Source organism: Pieris rapae, chromosome 5 (genome assembly GCF_905147795.1).
Source record: "Pieris rapae chromosome 5, ilPieRapa1.1, whole genome shotgun sequence".
Taxonomy (NCBI): Eukaryota; Metazoa; Arthropoda; class Insecta; order Lepidoptera; family Pieridae; genus Pieris; species Pieris rapae.
Window position 1 is genome coordinate 3,540,268 of NC_059513.1, and position 22,800 is coordinate 3,563,067.

The 22,800-nt window shown below is 40.7% G+C and overlaps 1 protein-coding gene across 1 annotated transcript in view; it reads right to left on the minus strand.

Annotated features, from left to right (window-relative positions):
- The window catches only part of LOC111001010 (microtubule-associated protein futsch), a 97,076-nt gene that overhangs the window by 10,161 nt on the left and 64,115 nt on the right, over nt 1–22,800 (minus strand). The window contains 1 exon segment of the mRNA XM_045628316.1: nt 116–22,737. Coding sequence (XP_045484272.1) covers nt 116–22,737 — 22,622 coding nt within the window.

A 22,800-nucleotide genomic window follows, 5' to 3' on the forward strand; every position in this document is an offset into this window, starting at 1 on the left:
TTTCTGATATTTCTTTTCGCGGGCTGACATCCTTTGTGATACCTTCTTCCTTAGTCAAAGGAACATCTTTTTCTAGAACAGGACTTGGTAATTTGTCCTGTACAGGGCTAGCAACCTTTTCTGTAATTTCTTTTGGCGGGCTGTCATGCTTTGTTATACCTTCTTCATTAGTCAAAGGAACATCTTTTTCAGGGCTTGGTTCTTTTTCTAGAACAGAACTTGGTACTTTGTCCTTGATGGGGCTAGCAGCCTTTTCTGTAATTTCTTTTGGCGGGGTGACATCCTTTGTGATAACTTCTGTCTTAGTTAAAGGAATATCTTTTTCAGGGCTTGGTTCTTTTTCTAGAACAGGACTTGGTACTTTGTCCTGGATGGGGCTAGCAGCCTTTTCTGGAATTTCTTTTGGTGGGCTGACATCCTTTGTGGTAACTTCTGCCTTAGTCTCAGAGACATCTTTAACAGGGCTTGTTTCCTTTTCTAAAGCAGGACTAGGAACTTTGTCCTGGATGGGGCTAGCAGCCTTTTCTGTAATTTCTTTTGGCGGGCTGACATCCTTTGTGATCATTTCTGCCTTAGTCACAGAAACATCTTTAACAGGGCTTGTTTCCTTTTCTAAAGCAGGACTAGGTACTTTGTCCTGGATGGGGCTAGAAGCCTTTTCTGTAATTTCTTTTGGCGGGCTGACATCCTTTGTGATACCTTCTTCCTTAGTCAAAGGAACATCTTTTTCAGAGCTTGGTTCTTTTTCTAGAACAGGACTTGGTACTTTGTCCTGGATGGGGCTAGCAGCCTTTTCTGGAATTTCTTTTGGTGGGCTGACATCCTTTGTGGTAACTTCTGCCTTAGTCTCAGAGACATCTTTAACAGGGCTTGTTTCCTTTTCTAAAGCAGGACTAGGAACTTTGTCCTGGATGGGGCTAGCAGCCTTTTCTGTTATTTCTTTTTGCGGGCTGACATCCTTTGTGATAACTTCTTCCTTAGTTAAAGGAACATCTTTTTCAGTGCTTGGTTCTTTTTCTAGAACAGGACTAGGTTCTTTGTCCTGGACGGGGCTAGCAGCCTTTTCTGTAATTTCTTTTGGCGGGCTGACATCCTTTGTGATACCTTCTTCCTTAGTTAAAGGAACATCTTTTTCAGTGCTTGGTTCTTTTTCTAGAACAGGACTAGGTTCTTTGTCCTGGACGGGGCTAGCAGCCTTTTCTGTAATTTCTTTTGGCGGGCTGACATCCTTTGTGATCACTTCTGCCTTAGTCTCAGAGACATCTTTAACAGGGCTTGTTTCCTTTTCTAAAGCAGGACTAGGTACTTTGTCCTGGATGGGGCTAGCAGCTTTTTCTGTAATTTCTTTTGGCGGGCTGACATCCTTTGTGATACCTTCTTCCTTAGTTAAAGGAATATCTTTTTCAGGGCTTGGTTCTTTTTCTAGAACAGGACTTGGTACTTTGTCCTGGATGGGGCCAGCAGCCTTTTCTGGAATTTCTTTTGGTGGGCTGACATCCTTTGTGGTAACTTCTGCCTTAGTCTCAGAGACATCTTTAACAGGGCTTGTTTCCTTTTCTAAAGCAGGACTAGGAACTTTGTCCTGGATGGGGCTAGCAGCCTTTTCTGTAATTTCTTTTGGCGGGCTGACATCCTTTGTGATACCTTCTTCCTTAGTCAAAGGAACATCTTTTTTTAGAACAGGACTTGGTAATTTGTCCTGTACAGGGCTAGCAGCCTTTTCTGTAATTTCTTTTGGCGGGCTGTCATGCTTTGTTATACCTTCTTCATTAGTCAAAGGAACATCTTTTTCAGGGCTTGGTTCTTTTTCTAGAACAGAACTAGGTTCTTTGTCCTGGACGGGGCTAGCAGCCTTTTCTGTAATTTCTTTTGGCGGGCTGACATCCTTTGTGATACCTTCTTCCTTAGTTAAAGGAACATCTTTTTCAGTGCTTGGTTCTTTTTCTAGAACAGGACTAGATTCTTTGTCCTGGACGGGGCTAGCAGCCTTTTCTGTAATTTCTTTTGGCGGGCTGACATCCTTTGTGATACCTTCTTCCTTAGTTAAAGGAACATCTTTTTCAGTGCTTGGTTCTTTTTCTAGAACAGGACTAGGTTCTTTGTCCTGGACGGGGCTAGCAGCCTTTTCTGTAATTTCTTTTGGCGGGCTGACATCCTTTGTGATAACTTCTTCCTTAGTCAAAGGAACATCTTTTTCAGAGCTTGGTTCTTTTTCTAGAACAGGACTTGGTACTTTGTCCTGGATGGGGCTAGCAGCCTTTTCTGTAATTTCTTTTGGCGGGCTGACATCCTTTGTGATAACTTCTGCCTTAGTCAAAGGGACATCTTTTACAGGGCTTGGTCCTTTTTCTAGAACATGTCTTGGTACTTTATCCTTGAAAGGGCTAGCAGGCTTTTCTGGAATTTCTTTTGGCGGGCTTACATCTTTTGTGATAACTTCTTCCTTAGTCAAGGGAACATCTTTATCAGGACTTCGTTCTTTTTCTAGAACAGGACTTTGTACTTTGTCCTGGACAGGGCTAGCAGCCTTTACTGGAATATCTTTTGGCGGGCTTACATCCTTTGTGATAACTTCTTCCTTAATCAAAGAAACATCTTTTACAGGGTTTGGTTCTTTTTCTAGAGCAGGACTATGTACTTTGTCCTGGACAGGGCTACCAGCCTTTTCTGTAATTTCTTTCAGCGGGCTGACATCCTTTGTGGTAACTACTGCCTTAGTCACAGAATCATCTTTAACAGGGCTTGGTTTTTTACCTAGAACAGGACTAGATACTTTGTCATGGACAAGGCCAGCAGACTTTTCTGTTATTTCTTGAAGCGGGCTTATATCCTTCGTGATACTTTCTGCCTTAGTCAAAGGAACATCTTTTTCAGGACTGGGTTCTTTGTCTTGGACAGAGCTAACAGCCTTTTCTGTTATTTCTTTTGACAGGCTGACATCCTTTGTGGTAACTTCTGCCTTAGTCAAAGGAACATCTTTTACGGGCCTAGTCTCCTTTTCTAAAGCAGGACTAGGTACTTTGTCCTGGATGGGGCTAGAAGCCTTTTCTGTAATTTCTTTTGGCGGGCTGACATCCTTTGTGATACCTTCTTCCTTAGTCAAAGGAACATCTTTTTCAGAGCTTGGTTCTTTTTCTAGAACAGGACTTGGTACTTTGTCCTGGATGGGGCTAGCAGCCTTTTCTGGAATTTCTTTTGGTGGGCTGACATCCTTTGTGGTAACTTCTGCCTTAGTCTCAGAGACATCTTTAACAGGGCTTGTTTCCTTTTCTAAAGCAGGACTAGGAACTTTGTCCTGGATGGGGCTAGCAGCCTTTTCTGTTATTTCTTTTTGCGGGCTGACATCCTTTGTGATAACTTCTTCCTTAGTTAAAGGAACATCTTTTTCAGTGCTTGGTTCTTTTTCTAGAACAGGACTAGGTTCTTTGTCCTGGACGGGGCTAGCAGCCTTTTCTGTAATTTCTTTTGGCGGGCTGACATCCTTTGTGATACCTTCTTCCTTAGTTAAAGGAACATCTTTTTCAGTGCTTGGTTCTTTTTCTAGAACAGGACTAGGTTCTTTGTCCTGGACGGGGCTAGCAGCCTTTTCTGTAATTTCTTTTGGCGGGCTGACATCCTTTGTGATCACTTCTGCCTTAGTCTCAGAGACATCTTTAACAGGGCTTGTTTCCTTTTCTAAAGCAGGACTAGGTACTTTGTCCTGGATGGGGCTAGCAGCTTTTTCTGTAATTTCTTTTGGCGGGCTGACATCCTTTGTGATACCTTCTTCCTTAGTTAAAGGAATATCTTTTTCAGGGCTTGGTTCTTTTTCTAGAACAGGACTTGGTACTTTGTCCTGGACAGGGCTAGCAGCCCTTTCTGTCATTTCTTTTGGCGGGCTGTCATGCTTTGTGATACCTTCTTCCTTAGTCAAAGGAACATCTTTTTCAGGGCTTAGTTCTTTTTCTAGAACAGGACTTGGTACTTTGTCCTGGATGGGGCTAGCAGCCTTTTCTGTAATTTCTTTTGGCGGGCTGACATCCTTTGTGATAACTTCTGCCTTAGTCAAAGGGACATCTTTTACAGGGCTTGGTTCTTTAACTAGAACAGGACCAAATACTTTGTCATGAACAGGGCTAGCAGACTTTTCTGTTATGTCTTTTGGCGGGCTTTTATCCTTTGTAATACCTACTTCCTTAGTCAAATGATCATCTTTTTTAGGACTAGATACTTTGTCCTGGACAGGGCTAGCAGCCTTTTCTGTTATTTCTTTTGGCAAACTGACATCCTTTGTGGTAACTTCTTCCTTAGTCAAAAGAACATCATTTTCAGGGCTTGGTTCTTTTTCTAGAACAGGACTTGGTACTTTGTCCTGGACAGGGCTAGCAACCTTTTCTGTAATTTTTTTTGGCGGGCTGACATCCTTTGTGATCACTACTGCCTTAGTCACAGAAACATCTATAACAGGGCTTGTTTCCTTTTCTAGAACAGGACTTGGTACTTTGTCCTGGACAGGGCTAGCAGCCTTTTCTGTTATTTCTTTCGGCGGGCTGACATCCTTTGTGATACCTTCTTCCTTAGTCAAAGGAACATCTTTTTCAGAGCTTGGTTCTTTTTCTAGAACAGGACTTGGTACTTTGTCCTGGATGGGGCCAGCAGCCTTTTCTGGAATTTCTTTTGGTGGGCTGACATCCTTTGTGGTAACTTCTGCCTTAGTCTCAGAGACATCTTTAACAGGGCTTGTTTCCTTTTCCAAAGCAGGACTAGGAACTTTGTCCTGGATGGGGCTAGCAGCCTTTTCTGTAATTTCTTTTGGCAGGCTGACATCCTTTGTGATACCTTCTTCCTTAGTCAAAGGAACATCTTTTTCAGAGCTTGGTTCTTTTTCTAGAACAGCACTTGGTACTTTGTCCTGGATGGGGCTAGCAGCCTTTTCTGGAATTTCTTTTGGTGGGCTGACATCCTTTGTGGTAACTTCTGCCTTAGTCTCAGAGACATCTTTAACAGGGCTTGTTTCCTTTTCTAAAGCAGGACTAGGAACTTTGTCCTGGATGGGGCTAGCAGCCTTTTCTGTAATTTCTTTTGGCGGGCTGACATCCTTTGTGATACCTTCTTCCTTAAATAAAGGAACATCTTTTTCAGTGCTTGGTTCTTTTTCTAGAACAGGACTAGATTCTTTGTCCTGGACGGGGCTAGCAGCCTTTTCTGTAATTTCTTTTGGCGGGCTGACATCCTTTGTGATACCTTCTTCCTTAGTTAAAGGAACATCTTTTTCAGTGCTTGGTTCTTTTTCTAGAACAGGACTAGGTTCTTTGTCCTGGACGGGGCTAGCAGCCTTTTCTGTAATTTCTTTTGGCGGGCTGACATCCTTTGTGATACCTTCTTCCTTAAATAAAGGAACATCTTTTTCAGTGCTTGGTTCTTTTTCTAGAACAGGACTAGATTCTTTGTCCTGGACGGGGCTAGCAGCCTTTTCTGTAATTTCTTTTGGTGGGCTGACATCCTTTGTGGTAACTTCTGCCTTAGTCTCAGAGACATCTTTAACAGGGCTTGTTTCCTTTTCTAAAGCAGGACTAGGAACTTTTTCCTGGATGGGGCTAGCAGCCTTTTCTGTAATTTCTTTTGGCGGGCTGACATCCTTTGTGATCATTTCTGCCTTAGTCACAGAAACATCTTTAACAGGGCTTGTTTCCTTTTCTAAAGCAGGACTAGGTACTTTGTCCTGGATGGGGCTAGAAGCCTTTTCTGTAATTTCTTTTGGCGGGCTGACATCCTTTGTGATACCTTCTTCCTTAGTCAAAGGAACATCTTTTTCAGAGCTTGGTTCTTTATCTAGAACAGGACTTGGTACTATGTCCTGGACAGGGCTAGCAGCCTTTTCTGTAATTTCTTTTGGCGGACTGACATCCTTTGTGGTAACTTCTGCCTTAGTCTCAGAGACATCTTTAACAGGGCTTGTTTCCTTTTCTAAAGCAGGACTAGGAACTTTGTCCTGGATGGGGCTAGCAGCCTTTTCTGTAATTTCTTTTGGCGGGCTGACATCCTTTGTGATACCTTCTTCCTTAAATAAAGGAACATCTTTTTCAGTGCTTGGTTCTTTTTCTAGAACAGGACTAGATTCTTTGTCCTGGACGGGGCTAGCAGCCTTTTCTGTAATTTCTTTTGGCGGGCTGACATCCTTTGTGATACCTTCTTCCTTAGTTAAAGGAACATCTTTTTCAGTGCTTGGTTCTTTTTCTAGAACAGGACTAGGTTCTTTGTCCTGGACGGGGCTAGCAGCCTTTTCTGTAATTTCTTTTGGCGGGCTGACATCCTTTGTGATAACTTCTGCCTTAGTCAAAGGAACATCTTTTTCAGAGCTTGGTTCTTTTTCTAGAACAGGACTTGGTATTTTGTCCTGGATGGGGCTAGCAGCCTTTTCTGGAATTTCTTTTGGTGGGCTGACATCCTTTGTGGTAACTTCTGCCTTAGTCTCAGAGACATCTTTAACAGGGCTTGTTTCCTTTTCTAAAGCAGGACTAGGAACTTTTTCCTGGATGGGGCTAGCAGCCTTTTCTGTAATTTCTTTTGGCGGGCTGACATCCTTTGTGATCATTTCTGCCTTAGTCACAGAAACATCTTTAACAGGGCTTGTTTCCTTTTCTAAAGCAGGACTAGGTACTTTGTCCTGGATGGGGCTAGAAGCCTTTTCTGTAATTTCTTTTGGCGGGCTGACATCCTTTGTGATACCTTCTTCCTTAGTCAAAGGAACATCTTTTTCAGAGCTTGGTTCTTTATCTAGAACAGGACTTGGTACTATGTCCTGGACAGGGCTAGCAGCCTTTTCTGTAATTTCTTTTGGCGGACTGACATCCTTTGTGGTAACTTCTGCCTTAGTCTCAGAGACATCTTTAACAGGGCTTGTTTCCTTTTCTAAAGCAGGACTAGGAACTTTGTCCTGGATGGGGCTAGCAGCCTTTTCTGTAATTTCTTTTGGCGGGCTGACATCCTTTGTGATACCTTCTTCCTTAAATAAAGGAACATCTTTTTCAGTGCTTGGTTCTTTTTCTAGAACAGGACTAGATTCTTTGTCCTGGACGGGGCTAGCAGCCTTTTCTGTAATTTCTTTTGGCGGGCTGACATCCTTTGTGATACCTTCTTCCTTAGTTAAAGGAACATCTTTTTCAGTGCTTGGTTCTTTTTCTAGAACAGGACTAGGTTCTTTGTCCTGGACGGGGCTAGCAGCCTTTTCTGTAATTTCTTTTGGCGGGCTGACATCCTTTGTGATCACTTCTGCCTTAGTCTCAGAGACATCTTTAACAGGGCTTGTTTCCTTTTCTAAAGCAGGACTAGGTACTTTGTCCTGGATGGGGCTTGCAGCTTTTTCTGTAATTTCTTTTTGCGGGCTTACATCCTTTGTAATACCTTCATCCTTAGTCAAAGGAACATCTTTTTCAGTGCTTGGTTCTTTTTCTAGAACAGGACTAGATTCTTTGTCCTGGACGGGGCTAGCAGCCTTTTCTGTAATTTCTTTTGGCGGGCTGACATCCTTTGTGATCACTTCTGCCTTAGTCTCAGAGACATATTTAACAGGCCTTGTTTCCTTTTCTAAAGCAGGACAAGGTACTTTGTCCTGGATGGGGCTAGCAGCCTTTTCTGTTATTTCTTTTGGCGGGCTGACATCCTTTGTGATCACTTCTGTCTGAGTCACAGAAACATCTTTAACAGGGCTTGTTTCCTTTTCTAAAGCAGGACTAGGTACTTTGTCCTGGATGGGGCTAGCAGCCTTTTCTGTAATTTCTTTTGGCGGGCTGACATCCTTTGTGATACCTTCTTCCTGAGTTAAAGGAACTTCTTTTTCTGGGCTTGGTTCTTTTCTTAGAACAGGACTAGGTTCTTTGTCCTGGATGGGGCTAGCAGCCTTTTCTGTAATTTCTTTTGGCGGACTGACATCCTTTGTGATCACTACTGCCTTAGTCACAGAAACATCTTTAACAGGGCTTGTTTCCTTTTCTAAAGCAGGACTAGGTACTTTGTCCTGGATGGGGCTAGCAGCCTTTTCTGTAATTTCTTTTGGCGGGCTGACATCCTTTGTGATACCTTCTTCCTGAGTTAAAGGAGCTTCTTTTTCTGGGCTTGGTTCTTTTCTTAGAACAGGACTAGGTTCTTTGTCCTGGATGGGGCTAGCAGCCTTTTCTGTAATTTCTTTTGGCGGGCTGACATCCTTTGTGATACCTTCTTCCTTAGTTAAAGGAGCTTCTTTTTCTGGGCTTGGTTCTTTTCTTAGAACAGGACTTGGTACTTCTCCTTGGACAGGGCTAGCTGCCTTTTCTGTAATTTCTTTTTGCGGGCTTACATCCTTTGTAATACCTTCATCCTTAGTCAAAGGAACATCTTTTTCAGTGCTTGGTTCTTTTTCTAGAACAGGACTAGGTTCTTTGTCCTGGACAGGGCTAGCAGCCTTTTCTGTAATTTCTTTTGGCGGGCTGACATCCTTTGTGATCACTTCTGCCTTAGTCTCAGAGATATCTTTAACAGGGCTTGTTTCCTTTTCTAAAGCAGGACTAGGTACTTTGTCCTGGATGGGGCTAGCAGCCTTTTCTGTTATTTCTTTTGGCGGGCTGACATCCTTTGTGATCACTTCTGTCTGAGTCACGGAAACATCTTTAACAGGGCTTGGTTCCTTTTCTGAAGCAGGACTAGTTACTTTGTCCTGGATGGGACTAGCAGCCTTTTCTAGAATTTCTTTCGGCGGGCTGACATCCTTTGTGATACCTTCTTCCTTAGTTAAAGGAACATCTTGTTCAGTGCTTGGTTCTTTTTCTAGAACAGGACTAGGTTCTTTGTCCTGGACGGGGCTAGCAGCCTTTTCTGTAATTTCTTTTGGCGGGCTGACATCCTTTGTGATCACTTCTGCCTTAGTCTCAGAGATATCTTTAACAGGGCTTGTTTCCTTTTCTAAAGCAGGACTAGGTACTTTGTCCTGGATGGGGCTAGCAGCCTTTTCTGTTATTTCTTTTGGCGGGCTGACATCCTTTGTGATCACTTCTGTCTGAGTCACAGAAACATCTTTAACAGGGCTTGTTTCCTTTTCTGAAGCAAGACTAGTTACTTTGTCCTGGATGGGACTAGCAGCCTTTTCTAGAATTTCTTTCGGCGGGCTGACATCCTTGGTGGTAACTTCTTCCTTAGTCAAAGGAACATCTTTTTCAGAGCTTGGTTCTTTATCTAGAACAGGACTTGGTACTATGTCCTGGACAGGGCTAGCAGCCTTTTCTGTAATTTCTTTTGGCGGACTGACATCCTTTGTGATCACTACTGCCTTAGTCACAGAAACATCTTTAACAGGGCTTGTTTCCTTTTCTAAAGCAGGACTAGGTACTTTGTCCTGGATGGGGCTAGCAGCCTTTTCTGTAATTTCTTTTGGCGGGCTGACATCCTTTGTGATACCTTCTTCCTGAGTTAAAGGAGCTTCTTTTTCTGGGCTTGGTTCTTTTCTTAGAACAGGACTAGGTTCTTTGTCCTGGATGGGGCTAGCAGCCTTTTCTGTAATTTCTTTTGGCGGGCTGACATCCTTTGTGATACCTTCTTCCTTAGTTAAAGGAGCTTCTTTTTCTGGGCTTGGTTCTTTTCTTAGAACAGGACTTGGGACTTGTCCTTGGACAGGGCTAGCTGCCTTTTCTGTAATTTCTTTTGGCGGGCTGTCATGCTTTGTGATACCTTCTTCCTTAGTCAAAGGAACATCTTTTTCAGGGCTTGGTTCTTTTTCTAGAACAGGACTTGGTACTTTGTCCTGGACAGGGCTAGCAGCCTTTTCTGTTATTTCTTTTGGCGGGCTGACATCCTTTGTAATACCTTCTTCCTTAGTCAAAGAAACATCTTTTTCTAGATCAGGACTTGGTTCTTTGTCCTGTACAGGGCTAACAGCCTTTTCTGTAATTTCTTTTGACGGCCTGTCATGCTTTGTGATACCTTCTTCCTTAGTCAAAGGAACATCTTTTTCTGGGCTTGGTTCTTTTTCTAGAACAGGACTTGGTACTTTGTCGTGGATGGGGCTAGCAGCCTTTTCTGTAACATCTTTTTCAGGGCTTGGTTCTTTTTCTAGAACAGGACTTGGTACTTTGTCCTGTACAGGGCTAGCAACCTTTTCTGATATTTCTTTTGGCGGGCTGACATCCTTTGTGATACCTTCTTCCTTAGTCAAAGGAACATCTTTTTCTAGATCTGGACTTGGTACTTTGTCCTGTACAGGGCTAGCAGCCTTTTCTGGAATTTCTTTAGGTGGGCTGACATGCTTTGTGATACCTTCTTCCTTAGTCAAAGGAACATCTTTTTCAGGGCTTGGTTCTTTTTCTAGAACAGGACTTGGTTCTTTGTCCTGGATGGGGCTAGCAGCCTTTTCTGGAATTTCTTTTGGCGGGCTGACATCCTTTGTGGTAACTTCTTCCTTAGTCTCAGAGACTTCTTTAACAGGGCTTGTTTCCTTTTCTAAAGCAGGACTTGGTACTTTGTCCTGGATGGGGCTAACAGCCTTTTCTGTTATTTCTTTTGGCGAGCTGACATCCTTTGTGATACCTTCTTCCTTAGTCAAAGAAACATCTTTTTCAGAGCTTGATTCTTTTTCTAGAACAGGACTTGGTACTTTGTCCTGGATGGGGCTAGCAGCCTTTTCTGGAATTTCTTTTGGTGGGCTGACATCCTTTGTTGTAACTTCTTCCTTAGTCAAAGGAACATCTTTTTCAGGGCTTGGTTCTTTTTCTAGAACAGGACTTGGTTCTTTGTCCTGGATGGGGCTAGCAGCCTTTTCTGGAATTTCTTTTGGCGGGCTGACATCCTTTGTGGTAACTTCTTCCTTAGTCTCAGAGACATCTTTAACAGGGCTTGTTTCCTTTTCTAAAGCAGGACTTGGTACTTTGTCCTGAATTGGGCTAGCAGCCTTTTCTGTTATTTCTTTTGGCGAGCTGACATCCTTTGTGATACCTTCTTCCTTAGTCAAAGGAACATCTTTTTCAGAGCTTGATTCTTTTTCTAGAACAGGACTTGGTACTTTGTCCTGGATGGGGCTAGCAGCCTTTTCTGGAATTTCTTTTGGTGGGCTGACATCCTTTGTTGTAACTTCTTCCTTAGTCAAAGGAACATCTTTTTCTAGATCTGGACTTGGTACTTTGTCCTCTACAGGGCTAGCAGCCTTTTCTGTAATTTCTTTTGGTGGGCTGTCATGCTTTGTGATACCTTCTTCCTTAGTCAAAGGAACATCTTTTACAGGGCTTGGTTCTTTTTCTAGTACAGGACTTGGTATTTTGTCCTGGATGGAGATAGCAGCCTTTTCTGGAATTTCTTTAGGTGGACTGACATGCTTTGTGATACCTTCTTCCTTAGTCAAAGGAACATCTTTTTCTAGATCTGGACTTGGTACTTTGTCCTGTACAGGGCTAGCAGCCTTTTCTGTAATTTCTTTTGGCGGGCTGTCATGCTTTGTGATACCTTCTTCCTTAGTCAAAGGAACATCTTTTACAGGGCTTGGTTCTTTTTCTAGAACAGGACTTGGTATTTTGTCCTGGATGGAGATAGCAGCCTTTTCTGGAATTTCTTTAAGTGGACTGACATGCTTTGTGATACCTTCTTCCTTAGTCAAAGGAACATCTTTTTCAGGGCTTGGTTCTTTTTCTAGAACAGGACTTGGTACTTTGTCCTGGACTGGGCTAGCAGCCTTTTCTGTTATTTCTTTTGGCGAGCTGACATCCTTTGTGATACCTTCTTCCTTAGTCAAAGGAACATCTTTTTCTAGATCTGGACTTGGTACTTTGTCCTGTACAGGGCTAGCAGCCTTTTCTGGAATTTCTTTAGGTGGACTGACATGCTTTGTGATACCTTCTTCCTTAGTCAAAGGAACATCTTTTTCAGGGCTTGGTTCTTTTTCTAGAACAGGACTTGGTACTTTGTCCTGGACAGGGCTAGCAGCCTTTTCTGTTATTTCTTTTGGCGAGCTGACATCCTTTGTGATACCTTCTTCCTTAGTCAAAGGAACATCTTTTTCTAGATCTGGACTTGGTACTTTGTCCTGTACAGGGCTAGCAGCCTTTTCTGTAATTTCTTTTGGCGGGCTGTCATGCTTTGTGATACCTTCTTCCTTAGTCAAAGGAACATCTTTTTCAGGGCTTGGTTCTTTTTCTAGAACAGGACTTGGTATTTTGTCCTGGATGGGGCTAGCAGCCTTTCCTGGAATTTCTTTAGGTGGGCTGACATGCTTTGTGATACCTCCTTCCTTAGTCAAAGGAACATCTTTTTCAGGGCTTGGTTCTTTTTCTAGAACAGGACTTGGTACTTTGTCCTGGACAGGACTAGCAGCCTTTTCTGTTATTTCTTTTGGCGGGCTGTCATGCTTTGTGATACCTTCTTCCTTAGTCAAAGCAAAATCTTTTTCAGGGCTTGGTTCTTTTTTTAGAACAGGACTTGGTACTTTGTCCTGGATGGGGCTAGCAGCCTTTTCTGGAATTTCTTTTGGCGGGCTGACATCCTTTGTGGTAACTTCTTCCTTAGTCTCAGAGACATCTTTAACAGGGCTCGTTTCCTTTTCTAAAGCAGGACTAGGTACTTTGTCCGGGATTGGGCTGGCAGCCTTTTCTGTTATTTCTTTTAGCGGGCTGACATCCTTTGTGATCACATCTGCCTTTGTCACAGAAACATCTTTAATAGGGCTTGGTTCTTTTTCTAGAACAGGACTTAGTACTTTGTCCTGGACAGGGCTAACAGCCTTTTCTGTTATTTCTTTTTGCGGGCTTACATCCTTTGTGATACCTTCTTCCTTAGTCAAAGGAACATCTTTTTCAGAGCTTGGTTCTTTTTCTAGAACAGGACTTGGTATTTTGTCCTGGATGGGGCTAGCAGCCTTTTCTGGAATTTCTTTTGGTGGGCTGACATCCTTTGTGGTAACTTCTTCCTTAGTCAAAGGAACATCTTTTTCAGGGCTTGGTTCTTTTTCTAGAACAGGGCTTGGTACTTTGTCCTGGATGGGGCTAACAGCCTTTTCTGGAATTTCTTTTGGCGGGCTGACATCCTTTGTGGTAACTTCTTCCTTAGTCTCAGAGACATCTTTAACAGGACTCGTTTCCTTTTCTAAAGCAGGACTAGGTACTTTGTCCTTGACAGCGCTAGTAGCCTTTTCTGTAATTTCTTTTAGCGGGCTGACATCCTTTGTGATCACATCTGCCTTTGTCACAGAAACATCTTTAACAGGGCTTGGTTCTTTTTCTAGAACAGGACTTGGTACTTTGTCCTGGACAGGGCTAGCAGCCTTTTCTGTTATTTCTTTTGGCGGGCTGACATCCTTTGTGATACCTTCTTCCTTAGTTAAAGGAACATCTTTGTCAGTGCTTGGTTCTTTTTCTAGAACAGGACTAGGTTCTTTGTCCTGGACGGGGCTAGCAGCCTTTTCTGTAATTTCTTTTGGCGGGCTGACATCCTTTGTGAGCACTTCTGCCTTAGTCTCAGAGACATCTTTAACAGGGCTTGTTTCCTTTTCGAAAATAGGACTAGGTACTTTGTCCTGGATGGGGCTAGCAGCCTTTTCTGGAATTTCTTTTGGTGGGCTGACATCCTTTGTGATACCTTCTTCCTTAGTTAAAGGAACATCTTTTTCAGGGCTTGGTTCTTTTTCTAGAACAGGACTTGATACTTTGTCCTGGATGGGGCTAGCAGCCTTTTCTGTAATTTCTTTTGGTGGGCTGACATCCTTTGTGATACCTTCTTCCTTAGTTAAAGGAACATCATCGTCTGGGCTTGATTCTCTTTCTAGAACAGGACTTGGCACTTTGTCCTCGACAGGGCTAGCAGCCTTTTCTGTTTTTTCTTTTGTCGGGCTGACATCCTTTGTGGTAACTTCTTCCTTAGTTAAAGGAACATCATCATCAGGGCTTGATTTGCTTTCTAGAACAGGACTTGGTTCTTTGTCCTCGACAGGGCTAGCAGCCTTTTCTGTTTTTTTTTTTGTCGGGCTGACATTCTTTGTGATAACTTCAGCCTTAGTCACAGCAACATCTCTAACAGGACTTGTCTTCTTTTCTACAGCAGGAATAGGTACTTTGTCCTGGATGGGGCTTGCAGCCTTCGCTGGAATTTCTTTTGGCGGGCTGACATCCATTGTGATACCTTCTTCCGTAGTGAAAGGAACATCTTTTTCAGGACTAGATACTTTGACCTGGACAGGGCTAGCAGCCTTTTCTGTAATTTCTTTTGTCGGGCTGACATCCTTTGTGATAACTTCTGCCTTAGTCAAAGGCATATCTTTTTCAGGGCTTGGTTCTTTAACTAGAACAGGACTAGATACTTTGTCATGAACAGGGCTAGCAGACTTTTCTGTTATTTCTTTTGGCGGGCTTATATCCTTCGTGATATCTTCTTCCTTAGTCAAAGGAACATCTTTTTCAGGGCCTGGTTCTTTTTCTAAAGCAAGACTAGGCACTTTGTCTTCGACAGGGCTAGCAGCCTTTTCTGTAATTTCTTCTGGTGGGCTGACATCCTTTGTGAAACCTTCTTCCTTAGTTAAAGGAACATCTTTTTCAGGACTTGGTTCTTTTTCCTGGACAGGGCTAGCAGCTTTTTCTGTAATTTCTTTTGGCAGGCTGACATCCTTTGTGATAACTCCTTCCTTAATCACAGAAACATCTTTTACAGGGCTTGGTTCTTTTCCTAGAACAGAACTTGGTACTTTGTCCTGGACAGGGCTACCAGCCTTTTCTGTTATTTCTTTTGGCGGACTGACATCCTTTATGATAACTTCTTCCTTAGTTAAAAGAACATCTTTTACAGGGCTTGGTTCTTTACTTAGAACAGGACTAGATACTTTGTCCTGGACAGGGCTAGCAGACTTTTCTTTTATTTCTTTTGGCGGGCTTATATCTCTCGTGATACCTTCCTGCTTAGTCAAAGGAACATCTTTTTCTAGAACAGGACTTGGTACTATGTCCTGGACAGGGCTAGCAGCCTTTTCTGTAAATTCTTTTGGCGGGCTGACATCCTTAGTAATCATTTCTTCCTTAGTCAAAGGAACATCTTTTTCTAGAACAGGACTTGGTACTATGTCCTGGACAGGGCTAGCAGACTTTTCTGTAATTTCTTTTGGCGGGCTGACATCCTTTGTAATAATTTCTTCCTTAGTCAAGGGAACATCTTTTTCTAGATCAGGACTTGGTACTTTGTCCTGTACAGGGCTAGCAGACTTTTCTGTAATATCTTTTGGCGGGCTGACATCCTTTGTGATATCTTCATCCTTAGTCAAAAGAACATCTTTTTCAGTGCTTGGTTCTTTTTCTAGAACAGGACTAGGTACTTTGTCCTGGATGGTGCTAGCAGCCTTTTCTGTAATTTCTTTTGGCGGGCTGACATCCTTTGTGATAACTTCTGCCTTAATCACAGAAACATCTTTTACCGGGCTTGGTTCTTTTCCTAAAACAGGACTAGATACTTTGTCCTGGACAGGGCTAGCAGACTTTTCTTTTATTTCTTTTGGCGGACTGACATCCTTTGTGATAACTTCAGCCTTAGTCACAGAAACATCTTTAGCAGGACTTGTCTCCTTTTCTAAAGCAGGACTAGGTACTTTGTCCTGGATGGGGCTAGGAGCCTTTTCTGGAATTTCTTTTGGCGGGCTGACATCCTTTGTGATAATTTCAGCCTTAGTCAAAGGAACATCTTTTACAGGACTTGGTTCTTTACCTAGAACAGGACTAGATACTTTGTCTTGGACAGGGCTAGCAGACTTTTCTTTTATTTCTTTTTGCGGGCTTATACCCTTCGTGATACCTTCTCCATTAGTCAAAGGAACATCTTTTTCAGGACTTGGTTCTTTGTCCTGGACAGGGCTAGCAGCCTTTTCTGTAATTTCTTTTGGCGGGCTGACATCCTTTGTGATAACTTCTGCCTTAATCACAGAAACATCTTTTACCGGGCTTTTTTCTTTTCCTAAAACAGGACTAGATACTTTGTCCTGGACAGGGCTAGCAGACTTTTCTTTTATTTCTTTTGGCGGGCTTATATCTCTCGTGATACCTTCCTGCTTAGTCAAAGGAACATCTTTTTCTAGAACAGGACTTGGTACTATGTCCTGGACAGGGCTAGCAGCCTTTTCTGTAAATTCTTTTGGCGGGCTGACATCCTTAGTAATCATTTCTTCCTTAGTCAAAGGAACATCTTTTTCTAGAACAGGACTTGGTACTATGTCCTGGACAGGGCTAGCAGACTTTTCTGTAATTTCTTTTGGCGGGCTGACATCCTTTGTAATAATTTCCTCCTTAGTCAAAGGAACATCTTTTTCTAGAACAGGACTTGGTACTATGTCCTGGACAGGACTAGCAGCCTTTTCTGTAATTTCTTTTGGCGGGCTGACATCCTTAGTAATAATTTCTTCCTTAGTCAGAGGAACATCTTTTTCTAGAACAGGACTTGTTAGTATGTCCTGGACAGGGCTAGCAGCCTTTTCTGTAATTTCTTTTGGCGGGCTGACATCCTTAGTAATAATTTCTTCCTTAGTCAAAGGAACATCTTTTTCTAGAACAGGACTTGGTACTATGTCCTGGACTGGGCTAGTAGACTTTTCTGTAATTTCTTTTGGCGGGCTGACAGCCTTTATAATAATTTGTTCCTTAGTCACAGAAACATCTTTAATAGGTATTGTTTCCTTTTTCAAAGCAGGACTAGGCCCTTTGTCCTGGATGGGGCTAGCAGCCTTTGCTGGAATTTCTTTTGGTGGGCTGATATCGTTTGTGATACCTTCTTCCTTAGTTAAAGGAACATCTTTTTCAGGGCTTGGTTCTTTTTTTAGAACAGCACTTGGTACTTTGTCCTCGACAGGGCTAGCAGCCTTTTCTATCATTTCTTTTGGCGGGCTGACATCCTTTGTGATACCTTCTTCCTTAGTTAAAGGAACATTTTTTTCAGGGCTTGGTTCTCTTCCGAGAACAGGACTTGATACTTTGTCCTGGACAGGGCTACCATTCTTTTCTGTTATTTCTTTTGGCGGGCTGATATCCTTTGTGATACCTTCTTCCTTAGTTAAAGGAACATCTTTTTTAGGGCTTGGTTCTTTTTCTAGAACAGGACTTGGTACTTTGTCCTGGATGGGGCTAGCAGCCTTTTCTGGAATTTCTTTTGGCGGGCTGACATCCTTTGTGATACCTTCTTCCTTAGTTAAAGGAACATCTTCTACGAGGCTTGGTTCTTTTCCTAGAACAGGACTTGATTCTTTGACCTGGACAGGGCTACCAGCCTTTTCTATTATTTCTTTTGGCGGGCTGACATCCGTTGTGGTAACTTCTTCCTTGGTTAAAGAAACATCTTTAACAGGGCTTGTTTCCTTTTCTAAAGCAGGACTAGGTACTTTGTCCTGGATGGGACTAGCAGCCTTTTCTGTAATTTCTTTTGGCGGGCTGACATCCTTTGTGATAACTTCTGCCTTAGTCACAGAAACATATTTTTCAGGGCTTGGTTCTCTTCCTAGAACAGGACTTGGTACTTTGTCCTGGACAGGGCTACCATCTTGTTCTGTTATTTCTTTTGGCGGGCTGATATCCTTTGTGATACCTTCTTCCTCAGTTAAAGGAACATCTTTTTTAGGGCCTGGTTCTTTTTCTAGAACAGGACTTGGTACTTTGTCCTGGATGGGGCTAGCAGCCTTTTCTGTCATTTCTTTTGGCGGGCTGACATCCTTTGTGATACCTTCTTCCTTAGTTAAAGGAACATATTTTTCAGGGCATGGTTCTTTTCCTAGAACAGGACTTGATACTTTGACCTGGACAGGGCTACCAGACTTTACTATTATTTCTTTTGGCGGGCTGACATCCTTTGTGGTAACTTCTTCCTTGGTTAAAGAAACATCTCTAACAGGGCTTGTTTCCTTTTCTAAAGCAGGACTAGGTACTTTGTCCTGGATGGGGCTAGCAGCCTTTTCTGTCATTTCTTTTGGCGGGCTGACATCCTTTGTGATACCTTCTTCCTTAGTTAAAGGAACATTTTTTTCAGGGCTTGGTTCTTTTTCTAGAACAGGACTTGGTACTTTGACCTCGACAGTGCTAGCAGCCTTTTCTGTTATTTCTTTTGGCGGGCTGACATCCTTTGTGGTAACTTCTTCCTTAGTTAAAGAAACATCTTTTTCAGGGCTTGTTTCTCTTCCTAGAACAGGACTTGGTACTTTGTCCTGGACTGGGCTCCCAGCCTTTTCTGTTATTTCTTTTGACGGGCTGACTTCCTTTGTGATACCTTCTACCTTTGTCACAGAAACATCTTTAACAGGGCTTCTTTCCTTTACTAAAGCAGGACTAGCTACTTTGTCCTGGATAGGGCTAGCAGCCTTTTCTGGAATTTCTTTTGGCTTGCTTACTTCCCTGTCGGTGGTTACTTTCTTTGTCAAAGATAATTCTTTGACAAGGCTAGGCTCCTTTTCCAAAGCAGGAATTGGAACTTTTTCTTGGATAGGGCTAGCAGACTTAACAGAAACTATATTAGATTGGATTATATCCTTGTTGATCATATCGTCTTTTTTATGAGTATCATCTTGGACCTGACTAGGTTCTTTCATTATTCCTTGTTCATTGCTAATGCTTACTTCATCTTCTTTAGTCTGAATATGGATATCGATTTCTATAGCGTCTTTTTTAAATAATGGTAAATCATTATCTTTCACTTTAATTGTGGAGTCACTTTTATCTAATGTTTGTTTTGCTGTAATAAATACTTTGGAAAGTTTTTTGTTGTCAACGATTTTGCTTTTAAAATTGTAATCAGAAATATATATTGTAATGATATTGACAATTGTAGGAACGTCTGTAATGAACATTTCTTTTGTCGTATTTACAGTCATCTTTTCCTTGTATTTTTGTTTGGTTCGAGTTGTGAGTATATCTTTTACTGTTACAATGGATAACTTTTGTTTTATATGTTTATCATGTAATAAGACAATATCTTCTTCTTGTTTTTTAACAATTTGTTGATTTTCAAGGATGGTGAAATCAGATAGTTCGTTTATTTGAGATTCAGTTTTATCGTTGATATCAGTCAACATAGAGCTTCCTTCAATTACTATTATGATAGTACCATTGGGATATTCATTTGTTGTTGTTATTATAGTGACAATCTTTAACATTTGAGTGATTTCATTTTTATGGATAAATTTAGTTTTTATTACTCGAGTCACAGTAAGTTTTTTGATTATGGTATCATTTTCATTAATCTCCTCTTTTTTGTCTAAAATTGTTTCCTCTGGTTCATCAAAGACAATATAGTTTGTCAAATAATCTTGTACGTCTTCATTAAAAGACAACAATTCTAGCATATTTTTTTCAAAATCTGTAACATCTTTGTTAGTGGTTTCTATTACAGTTTTTCGTGTATCTTCGATTTTTATTTTTTCTTTTGTAGTTTCTGCAATTTTCTCAGTCTTTCTACTAAACAAACCTTTAGCTTTGCTTAGCTTTTCGTCAAACTTATTCATGAAACTTCCTATTACAGATTTATTCTCTTTTTTCTTTTCTTTCGTCGGAACAATTGACTCATTAATTTGTTCTTTTTCTTTTTCAAGTATTTCTTGTTTTGTTTTATTAACTATTTGTTTAATGTCATTAGTGTCCAATGAAGGAGCAATCAACTCAGCAATTTTAATTTGTTCCTTTTGTTTAAGGTCTGTCATTTTTTCTTCTAACTTTTCTAATGTTTTGGCAGAATCCAATGTGATACTTACTCGTTTTTCTGTCAATTGGCCATCAGTTTCTTGTTTCACCTCTGGCAATATACACGTTAAAGCATGTTTGTCCTGAATTTCTGTATTTATTTTTTTTGTTTCGCTTACAACAGTTTTTTCTGAAGGATCGCTGATATCTTCCGATGTAACGGATTTAATAGGGGATACTTCTTTATAGGTTTTCTCAATTTCAGTATCTGATTTAACAACAGAATCAACTTCATCACTTTTTGGTACCAGCGATTCATCTACATATTTTATTGAAGTTATATTTTGTTCATCAGACAAGAATTCTTTTGTAATTTCAGTGATATTTTCGCAAGGCAAAAATTTTTCTGGGGATTTTAACAAGATTGGTGATTTTTCTGCAATCAATTGGTCTAATGATTTATCCGATTTTAAAACTTCAGCAACATCAGCAACAATTTTTTCTACTTCTTTAGGACTGATAGGAAGCTTTTCAGTTTGTTCTAAAATTTGAGCTTCTTCTATTTCTTTTTCTACATCTTCTGGTATTGAAGGTATCTTTTCAGGCATATGTAGATCTTCAACAACGACAATATCATCTTTTATGGGTGAATCAACAGTTGTTATATGCGTTTCTCTGAGTTTTTCAGTAAATTGTGAAAAGTTATATCGCTCATCATCGTATTCTTTCACAGGTTCCAAAGATTTTGCAGATTTTTCAAGTTTAGAGGGTTCATGATACATAGGCGAGTCAGGGGCAGAACCCGGAGTTACGGTCACCAATTCTGGGTGTGATAGACGTTGAGTTGTACTTACAATCACATCTTGAACAGTATTTGTTTCTTTAGGTGAGGCAGTGGGTTTAATTACTATAGACAGGTCCCTAGGAACTTTAATGTCTTTTTGAAGTATATCAATTTTACGTTTACTAACATCTTCGCTAACAGGAGTCTTTTTTTCCTCGTAAGTCCTGTAATCAACTTCTTCGTGTAATGGTAAATCTGCTACTTCGTCAGGTGTTTTTACAATTTCTCTTATAAGTGTCTGCTGTGGAGTTTGTTTAGAAATTTTTTCGAAGCTAGTAAACTTTTGTATGTCAATTAAAGATTTGGGGACGGAAACTTCCTTAGTTAGTTCCTTTACATATTTTTCTTCAACCAACTCATCTTCTTTTATATCATCTAACGTCATTCGTTCATCTTCGGGCAGTGTAGGTGCCGTTGTGGCACCTGATTCGATTGTGGTTGATACTTTCTCTTCAGGCTGTGATTCTTGTATTACATTATCAATCGAGTCTTTTGGTTTTATAGCACTTTTGCTATCTGATGTCTTTTTTTCACTACTAATATCTTGTTTTTCTTCAACACTTATTGAATGCTCTTTAGAATCAGCAGGTTTATCTTGGTCACCATTTTGAGTTGTGGTTTCAGGCTTAAAATCTGCTTGTATTACATTGATTTGCTTCTTTTCAGTATCCTCTTTATCTTTTATGTGTTTCTGTAGCTCATCTTCTTTCTCAACGACAGAATCTTCTGTATAATGCTCGACTTCTTCCTTTTCTATAATTAAATACTCTTCTTCAAAATCACCGTCAATGTTTCCTGTTTTAGTATCATCTAGCAGACAAGTAATCTTTTCTATATCAGATCTGCCAACGTATTCAACTCGTTCTTCCACTTCACTATCTCTATTAAAGACAGCTTCGATTTCTCTAACAATTTCTTGCTCTTCTCGCTCATCAAGCTCTTGTTGTTTGATCTCATCGAAAGATTTTGAGGTTTCCTCATCAGACTTTTTAGCCTCTTTTAAAATGTCTTCGTAATTAACTCTTTGTAATCCAATAAGCTTAGACGTATCAGCCTTTGAAGACTTTATACTCTTTGATGGACTCTTAGTAGATTTGAGTCCCTTAATTGGGGATGTTACTGGCCTAGGTCTTCTAGATATTGGCTCTCGTTTCGTTTTAGGTTCCCTTTTTTCACCTGTTTTTTGTATTAAATCACGTTTTGGCGAAGCTTGTTTATATTTCGACTCAACCACTCTTCTGTTGCTTGCTTCTTTAACGCTTTTTGCCGGTGTGCTTCCGGGGCTAACTTTTCTGGTCTTTAGTTTTACTTTATCTTTCACTAAATGCGACTGACTTTTGACATCAACAGATTTCTTTGGAGTTGTAGGCGGCGATTTTTTGTCATCAGCCACAATTTTCTTATCTAAAGAAGTCGTAGCTTTTCGATCTGTACTTTTTTGCGTTATCCGATTTGTTCTACTTTTTGTCACCGAAGCATACAATTCAGATTTAGGTTTTTCAGATTTTTTCTTTACGTCAGCTTTTAATTTATTGTCTACATCGATTTTCTTTGTATCGAATTTTAAGTGTTCATCGGTTTTATCCATCCGTTTAGTCTTTATATCTGCAGATTTTTCTTTTTTCTTTCCTTTTTTCTGCTTGCTATCTTTTGCAATATCATTTTGAAGTATTTTTTCATCTAATTTTGTGTCTACATTACTTATGATAGCCTCATTTAAAACAGAATCTAAGTGTTTATTCTCTTCATCAACAAGTTCACTTATTAACTTATTGTCAATGACATTATTTGAAACTTCTTTAATTTTATCAATCTTTGATACCTGCATATCACTCTCAATACTCTTTTCATCTTTTTTTTCAATCTTATCTCGATTTATCTTGGAAGCTAGAGATTTTGTGTTCTTTATGGGTGCAGAAGTATTCAAACTGGCCGAAGTTTTGCTTGTTACAATGTTAGACGCAGCGGACATCTGTCTTCCTGTATATGTTGGACGTTGAAGAAATTCTAGATGTTTTAGTTTTTCTAACCCTTCAAATATTTTATGTTGTGGTGTAGAACCAGGAAACATAATTCTAGTTATGTTGTCATCAGGGTTTGCCGGTCGCCAGACTAATAATGCACATATTGAGACCAAGTTGGGAATTGGAAAATTAAAAGGTCCAGATGCACTAGAACCTTCAAAAAGGGTTTGTTCGCTGTTATGCCACCTTTTTAAAAAATCACGTACGTATTTGGAGTCTTTGGACGGATTTAAAACAAACATATCCAATGTGCCTGTAAAAAATAGTAAATAAGTTTAATAAACGATTTTAGTTACTTTTTAATTTAACACACTAA